At 41.4% G+C, this 9,550-nt stretch overlaps 1 protein-coding gene across 1 annotated transcript; it reads left to right on the top strand.

Moving 5' to 3' along the window:
* The first annotated feature begins 2,604 nt into the window (after window positions 1-2,604).
* LOC109467736 (chaoptin-like) lies at window positions 2,605-8,929 on the top strand. Its single transcript, XM_019765787.1, has 3 exons — window positions 2,605-2,698; window positions 3,230-7,497; window positions 7,756-8,929. The coding sequence occupies exons 1-3, from the start codon at window positions 2,605-2,607 to the stop codon at window positions 8,596-8,598; spliced, it is 5,205 nt and encodes a 1,734-aa protein (XP_019621346.1). The 3' UTR covers window positions 8,599-8,929.
* The last annotated feature ends 621 nt before the right edge of the window (window positions 8,930-9,550 follow it).

Here is a 9,550-nt window from a genome sequence, read left to right on the forward strand (position 1 = left end):
CTTGAATCCTATAAACTAAAATATCATATGGCCATAAACCTATGGCATATGAACGCTTCGTGATTTCCCTGTAAATTAATGATCGACTTTATTCGGTGGCTTTATTCGGTGGTTTTTGCAACTGACAAAGCTTTATCACACCATATTCACCTTGGGGCGGGTCATTATCCCTTAAATATTTCCAGATTTCCAGATTCCCTTTTACTAGTCTATAAGTACTGAGAAAGTAAGTAGTTTGACAAGTCAGTCTGTTTGTAGTCTTAATTTAATCTCCAAGCAGATCTTTTGGTTAGGGTAAGACAATATCAAATTGGCCAGTCTGTATCCAATTGGATATTTGATATTGTCTTACCCCAACCAAAAGACCTGCTTGGAGATTAGTCTTAATTTTCACAATTACACTCTACCACTAACAAACTAATGTTCGTACTGGTCAGTTGTATGTTTAGAAATGTGTCCTGAGTGACCAGTTTTATCATGTTCAAATGGTGCAGGATTTACATGTACACTGTAGGGTGGCAGAGAATAGGTCTTACACAACCGTGCAGTTCTCTTTGGAAGCCTCAGATGCACTCTTAGTGCAAAGATAATGGCTACTTTCTTCAACCACACGTGAAGATGTACTCAATACAGAAGGAATGTGATGCACTACTACTGGTATATATGAATCAAAGTTGTTCTACAATTTTTCTCATTTTAACCCATAAAATGACGCTTTTTAAAGTTCTTGTTAAAAATTTACCCAATGCGAGGTCTAAAGGTTTCACCTAAGCCAGTCTCTTATTGGGCTGGCCAAGGCCAATAGCTGTCAGCCGTTACAACTTGTTGGACTGGTCATCATTATGTAGCCGCCATCCCCCCAAGCAGCGCAGTTGATGACAATAGCGGCTGTGGAGAGGTCCTCACCAGGTCAGTCTGACTCATTATCTATTTTCTGACAGGCAAAAGTCTCCATTGATTTGCTTGTAATCTATACCTAGAACATGTGTTAGTGCCTTTATATTTTCGGGGTATTTGTCGACCTATGTCTGTATTAAGCGAATTATATTAGAAGAGTTATTGCTAGGACAAAGACTGTAGGGGCTACATATTTTTAGTGTGTTACATTTTCATTGGGGATGAGAATGTTTCCAAGCAGCCACTATCTATCTTTCTGCTAGTTACGATACTTGTAGACATACAGAACTATTGTTAACAATCTGTCATGTCCTCCAAAGACAAAAGGATTTCAGACTTGTCAAGACCAATGAATATGATGTACCCTGCAGGTAGTAGTATTTTTAGAGCACAGGCTTCTGCTTGATTAATTCGCATGCGTCATTAGAGTACCTGATCGTACCTTAGATTTTGGTGTAGTTTTGAATTCTATTGAATTTTTCGATCCAAGACCGTTTTGGGAATGTACAAAAAACTACAGCAGCCTTTAAGACTTTTGTAGGCAATGAGCTGGCTAGTACAATTGACACAGCTTTGTTTGCACAATTCAAAACAACCACACTTACAAATATTCTCAATAATTGAAGTAAGATAAGAAAACATGAGTAGCAGCAACGTGTCCTATTTTGCCACTTGCATTAGACTGAAGGATTTTGTAGGCTATCAATGTGGGCAAAAAAAGCAGGCCAATGCGTCCTGTGTTAGCACCAAATTTTGCCCAAGTAGCCACAAAGTCAACAATGTAGGTTAGTTGATAGTTCAAACAATGAATATGGGATTTGATCAAATCACTGAAATTGATGAATGGAAAATCTGTAACAAGTATGACGTCAAGGGAATTTTATGACAACTGCTGGTGCCAACATATGAGCATTTTGTGGTTGATTCGCAACCTGGATCATGCATGCATTTTGGCAAATCAGAAAAAACGATGTGGCCAAAACCAAGAAACTAAATTGGCATGGCCTTTGATCTGACACCTTGTGTACACGTCTAAAATGGTGACAAACCACCAACAACATTTCAAAAACATTAAATCAATATTTGTAGTAGATCTAGAAATAAAAGCAAGTTAGTTGGATTACATTTACATGTACATTCAAAAATTGCAACGATGTTTAGAACAAAACGATGTCCTTGGATTGGTAATTTCATATCTAGCAGCGATCACGGAATCCTGTAGGACAACTTGGTATAGCCCCAGGTGGTTGTGAAGTACATTTTTGTAGTCACAGTTTGATACTCAAGTTAAAATATAATATTTCAAGTAGCACTCCACACAAAAGACGATATGATATCAAATAACATGTACATACAACAAGGCAATAACAAAATGATAACCAACCGTTGTCATGGCAATAGTTTTTATGGTCAGTCTTGCTAAACTCGTCATCAGGCAAGAATCACAGATTTTTCGATCGGGGTACATTGGGCCGCAGGCATAGCGTGTACTGTGGAATGTCAACTCTGTTCAGGCGGACTTATTGTCGGTATGCGTCATACAGACCTTTCAGACGTTGTATTCTCAAAAACTTTCATCCGACATCACAATACCTTAGGGAGAAGAATCTTTTTTTCTTGTGTGCTGACAGAGTAATGCAAAGTGTAGCCTAAATCTATACAACTAATGTTTAGATGTCGGACAGTTGCAGGACTGAGTACCTTACGATGGCGACGACTGTAAACCCAGTCCCCAACAGAACAACTGTGACCGTGATTGCCGTGTGGTTACTCGTGCTGCTGACCTCCCCCGTTGTACCGTGTCCGGAATCGTGTTCATGTTTTGGTACAGATATTGATTGCGATCGCCTTGGACTCACATCCATTCCAGACAACATACCCAATACAGCAACATCGGTATACCTGTACGACAATGCTATACAAACTATTAAGACCAGCGCTTTTTCTGGTTTGTCAAATCTACAGTACCTCAACCTAGACGACAATTCCATAACCACTCTCACCAACGGTACATTCTCGGGGCTGTCCAGTCTTCAGGAGCTGTACCTTAGTGGCAATCTCATCAGAAGAATTCCCAGTGGTGCTTTTCACGGCATATCTAACCTTACTAAACTTTCTCTCGGCTACAATTTAATACAAAGCATCCCAAATGGTGCTTTCATTGGCTTGTCAAATCTAAGAGAAATCAATGTAGACAACAATTTCATTACCACCCTCACCAATGAGACATTCTCCGGGCTGTCCAGTCTTCAGAGGCTGGATATTCGTCACAATCTCATCAGAACACTCCCCGTTGCCGCTTTTAACGACCTATCTGATATCCATCATCTAGATCTCGGCTACAATTTCATTAGGAGCATCGCAAATGGCGCTTTCGTTGGTTTTTCAAATCTACAGAACCTCTATATAAACAACAACTTTATAACCACCCTCACCAACAGGTCATTCTCCGGGCTCTCCAGTCTTCAGGAGCTGGACCTTAGTCATAATAGAATAGGAATGATGCAGGGCGGCGCTTTTAGCGACCTATCTAATCTTTATTTTCTAAATCTCGGCTACAATTTCATTAGCAGTATTACAAATGGCGCTTTCATCGACCTGTCAAGTCTAGAGAACCTCTATATAGACAACAATTTCATAACCACCCTCACCAATGGGACATTCTCCGGGCTGTCCAATCTTGACTGGCTGGACATTCGAAACAATCTAATCAGAAATGTTCCCAGTAGCACTTTTAACGAACTATCCAACCTCTATGGTCTGGATCTCTCCTACAATTTTATCAGCAGCATCGCAAATGGCGCTTTCATCGGCCTGTCAAGTCTAGAGGACCTCTATGTGGAAAACAACTTCATAACCGTCATCACCAACGGAACATTCTCCGGGCTATCTAATCTTCAGGAGCTGTATATTGGTCATAACCGCATCCGAAAATTCTCCGGTGGGGCTTTCCATGGCTTATCAAGGCTTTCATGCCTTTATCTCTACTACAATTTCATCAGCCACATCACAAATGAAACTTTCGTCGGTCTATCCAACCTAGAATTTCTTCACCTTGGGCACAATTCCATCACAAGCATTACCAGTGGTGCTTTCACCGGTCTGCCTAAGCTTTGGAATCTTAATCTCCGTAACAATGGCATCACAAGTATCTCCTGTAGCACGTTCGTCAGTCTACCAAACCTATATAAATTGGTACTCGACAAAATCGTCATAACTACCATCACTGGAGTCGTTTTGCCAAACCTTGAATCCTTATATCTTCGGCATACTCGTGGCATAGCAAGTGTCACGAGTGACCTTTTCATCGGTCTCCCGAGGCTACAAGAATTGTATCTGCAGTATAGTGGCATCACAAGTATAGCAGGAGGAGCTTTCAGTGGTCTGTCCAATCTTGAGTATCTGCATCTTGACAACAGCGACATAACAACTATCACCAGTGGAGCTTTCAGTGGTCTGTCCAGTCTTAGGTATCTGTATCTTGACAACAACGACATAACAACTCTCACCAATGAAACTTTTAGTGGTCTGTCCAGTCTCCGTTACCTGCATCTTAATAACAACGACATAACAAATATTGTCAGTGGTACTTTCAGCAATCTTTCTAGTCTTTGGTATCTATACCTTTACAACAACAGCATAACAAATATCACCAATGGAACTTTTAGTGGTCTGTCCAGTCTTAATGGACTGGGTCTTAAGAGCAACGACATAAAAAATATCACCAGTGGAGCTTTCAATGGACTGTCCAGTCTTCGTCAACTGAATCTTCACAACAACGACATAACAACTCTCACGAGTGGAGCTTTTAGTGGTCTGTCCAGTCTTCGGTATCTGTACCTTGAAAACAACGACATAAAGTATATCGCCAATGGAGTGTTTAGTGGTCTGTCCAGTCTTTTTCATCTGTACCTTCAAAACAACAGTATAACAGAAATCGCCAGTGGAGCTTTCAGTGCTCTGTCGAGTCTTTCTGAACTGTACCTTGAGAACAACGACATTACGACTCTCGTCAGTGGTACGTTTAGTAATCTATCCAGACTATTAACTCTGGAACTTCAGAATAATGACATTGAAAATATCGCCAGTGCTGCGTTCAGTGGGCTTGGCAATCTTCGGAAACTAAATCTTGATGACAATATCATAACCAACATCAGTATTGACACTTTCATTGGACTGTCCCGTCTTCAGTATCTGTACCTTCGTAACAACAAAATAACAACTATCGCCGGTGACACTTTCAGTGCTTTGTCCCTTCTTATATATCTGTACCTTCAGAACAACGACATTACAACCATTGGCAGTGGCACTTTCAGTGGTCTGTCTAGTCTTTCTGTACTAGACCTTCAAAAAAATGACATTTCAACCATCAACAGTGGTGCTTTCAGTGGGCTTGGCAAACTTCGCACTCTAAATCTCGATGATAACACTGTGATCACCATCCATTATGGCACCTTTACGGGTCTGATCAATCTTTCACGTCTGTATTTTCGTAACAACGCCATCAAAACTATCGACATCGGTACTTTCAGTGATCTATCAAATCTTCGACGTCTACATCTCGATAACAATGTCATCTCAAATATCCCCAACGGTACTTTCAATGGACTGTCCAGACTTTATGAGCTTTCCCTCAACAACAACACTATACCACAGCCAAGCATCAGTTTTATCTTTGGCCCGTCCAATCTTGAATACCTGTACCTTCAGAACTGTGGCATAACAAGCATTGACAGTATCACTTTCACCGGTCTTCCTGGACTTAGCTCCCTGTATCTAGACGGCAATCTCTTAACCAACATATCCGGTATTCTATTCACACCGCCTAAAACTAATTTAACAAATCTGTATCTTCGCAACTGTGGCATTATAAGTGTCAACAGGGACAGTCTCAGGAATCTACGAAGTCTTTCCTCTCTACATTTGGACAACAATTTAATATCCAACATTGAGAACGGCACATTCATTGGTCTTTCCCGTCTTAGAACCCTCAATCTTCAAAACAATTCTATATCCAACATCGAGAATGGCACATTCATTGGCCTATCCCGTCTTCAAACCCTCAATCTTCAGACGAATTCCATATCCAACATCGATGATGGTGCATTCATTGGTTTATTCAGTCTTGAAACCCTCAATCTTGCCAACAATATTCTGTCCCATATAGCACGAGTCCATTTCATGGACCTGTCGAATCTTCAAAAGATGAATCTTAAGAACAATAACATACGTCACGTCGATGCCAGGGCCTTCTCTTATATTCTAAATCTAGCAGAGCTGTATCTTGACGGCAACCCCTTAGGAAACCTAACGGATGACCTCTTTGTCCACATACCCAAGCTACATGTTATCAGTTTAGTCAGATGCAAACTCACCACCGTACCGACCTTGCCGCCATCTATCAAATCAATCCATCTTGGTGGGAACCCAATACAAGTACTACAGTCGGGAGATTTCAACGACCTGAAAAACCTTCTGAATCCAGATATTTGCAACCAATACGTGAAAGCACAGGCAGATTACGATCAAATAGATGAGGACGACCACTCCTACTTAGACTATTTCGACTACTACTACTATTACAACGAATACGACGACAACTGTGACTACAGTAGATCATACAAGAATGCAACAGATTACCCGATCACCACTATAGCGAGAGGGGCGTTCACCAACCTCGATCATCTGACGGTTATAACGTTACGGGGTAACGGCATCATCAACGTTTTGCCTTTAGCTTTCGTCAACCTGCCAAGCCTGGTCGATGTAGATTTGAGTTACAATGAGATCGCCTATCTACTTCCAGACACATTTGTGGACGTACCACGTCTTCGGTTCCTGTATCTCCATGGCAACAAGCTCACCGCCCTTCCACCGGAGCTGTTTGGCACACTGCCAGCACTGGAAAAAGTCACTCTGTACAACAACCCGTGGAGGTGTGACTGTTGGCTACGAGGCCTTGTAGAATGGATGAATACCACAGACGTGACATACGAGAGTCAGTCACCGGTTAAGTGCGCATCGAGTCCAGTGCCGTCCCTGCTGAATGTGTCACTGTCACAAGTGGATCCCCAGTCACTGATCTGCGAGCAGACCACAACACCGCAATTAATATTAACATCGACAGCTATCAGCCACACCAGCACGAAGTTAGAAGAAAACACCATTCCCTCGCCTACAAAAAATACTGTTGTAACAGTTACCCCCAGCCTCTATCCACCAAGAGATGTCTCCTTGGTCACAACAGCCGCCACTGAATTGACAGTTCAATGGGAATCTCCCTCTAACGATGTCATGGGCTACATGATCTCTTACATGAACACAAAGAGTGGCCAAGTTCAGCGGATCCAACTAATTCATCCAAGCGTCAATTTCTACACTATATCTTACTTGTCTCCAGGTACAACATATCGCGTGTGTGTAGTCGCTCTGTATACAGTGGGCAGAAGTACAGCAACAAACAACACGTGCATCACGGTCACAACTAAAGAGGATTCTGCAACAAGAGGCACAGGCACAGATCAAACCCTGGTCATATCTCTGGCAGCAGTGAGCGTCATCGCAGCGGTGTTCATTGTGTTAACAATCGTGATGTGCAAGGTACAACGTTTGTGCTTAGGTTTCGATTTGGGTATGGTGGACAGATAAACTATAGTCTTTGGGTGCGAGGTCAATAACAATTCAGGTGAGGAGGGGAAAACTTCAAATAAGGAACATTGAAAATTGCTTAAAGTTATGATATAACTACAACTACAGTTGAGGTTTACCAGTTACGTATTTCAAATGACTAAATGTATTCTTGAAAAAAGGAAAGAACGGTTAAATTTGTTACTAAAATATCTTTCTATACCATTTCAGTTGAGGCGGATGCAGCGGACTACATCTACTACTACCCATGATACAGCACAGGACATGCAAATGGTGCCTCCGTCCAAGAACACCACGAACACCGACGTGGTACTGGTGACAACTCCATCTGACAATAGTCTGGACATGGCGGTCGGGGGACCAACAGCAACCACTTCTGACGACCACTTCTACATGCACCTGTTACATTCCGACACACAAACAGATGGCGCCACAAACATAACTGATGAAAGTGGTGCAGCACCCCTGGGTAGACAGTCTGACACTGTGGCCGCAACTTCCTCTGACATGGCAGCCGGAGGACCAACACCAACCACTCCTGCCGACAACTTCTACATGCCTCTGGTACATCCTCACACACAAGCAAGTGGCATCACATCAGTAACAATTGGCGATAGTGGGGCAGCATCCCTAGGTAGACAGTCTGACACTTTGGTGGCAACTTCCTCTGACATGGCAGCCGGAGGACCAACACCAACCACTCCTGCCGACAACTTCTACATGCCTCTGGTACATCCTGACCAAAGTGGCGAAAGTGGGGCTGCATCCCTAGGTAGACAGTCTGACATCGCGGCGGCAACTGACAATAACTTGGACATTGCACCCCGTGGATCAGCACCAAACACCCCTGGCGACCACTTCTACAAGAACGTGGCACATCCTCGCACACAGGCAGGTGGCGTCACAGACCCAGCAGGAACAACTGGCGAAAGTGGGGCTGCATCCCCAGGTAGGCAGTCTGACAGTGTACATGTATATGAAGATGTTAATGAGACAAGACAGCAACATGGTGGAAGTTTTGAGGACCATGTCTATCAGAACGATGCACTGTAGTGTTATAACGCTTACTGTTTCCTATTTTATAGTATTATCTAATATTTGTATATAAAATCTGTATCTTTAATTCCTATAGTGACATGTATTTTGTTCACAAGTAATAAGGTTAGTCAAATAATTCTACAGATTTTTTTCTTACTCTGAGAAATCGTTAACTCAGAAAGTGTTTTGATGTACAGTTATTTTTTCAATTAAGCATATTTCTAAAATACGACAACCTACTGATTGTGGGGCTTACTGTGCAATTTTATAATTTTGCTCAGCAAAGTTATATACACTGGTGTTGGGGGTCAAAAAGAACTTAAGCATTATTGTAATAATCATAATAACAAAACTAGAGTTCCCCGATCTCATACCTTCGCCAAATGATGTTAATCTTTATGACTGACAAAGTTTAGATTAGATTATTCCCCCCTGATTTAAGAAATAGGAACCTAATTTTTATGAATTATATCATTTTATCATAATCTCAACCAAAAGACAGTCTTATATTAACAAACAATGCATTCTAGCATTTCCTAATAAATTATGCAAATGAGGTCCTGATTTGAATAAATTATGTTTAATGATGTTCACCTCAATTTAACTTTCAAATACCACAAGTATGAAATTCCAGGCAGTTATCATTACATAATTATAAAATTTTCTCATTAATTATGCAAATTAAGTCATTATTAACATAATCAACATCTTCCTGTGTTTCTCTCGTTGTCAATTACCAATGTCACAAGCTTCAATTGTCCTATCATGGAATGCAGCTGATTTATAAATTTCCCCATAAATTATGCAAATTACATCCATATTTGCATAATTGTCACATAATTATATTAAGCATCACGTAAGCTACCTACATACCAAAAATCACGACGATCCGTCAACCGGTTCTTGAGTTATCCCCTTTTGAATATTTTCAAGAATTTATCCCTGCAGTTCCAGAGCAAGCCGCTAG

Source organism: Branchiostoma belcheri, unplaced genomic scaffold, assembly GCF_001625305.1.
Source record: "Branchiostoma belcheri isolate BF01 breed outbred unplaced genomic scaffold, Haploidv18h27 scaffold19, whole genome shotgun sequence".
NCBI lineage: Eukaryota > Metazoa > Chordata > Leptocardii > Amphioxiformes > Branchiostomatidae > Branchiostoma > Branchiostoma belcheri.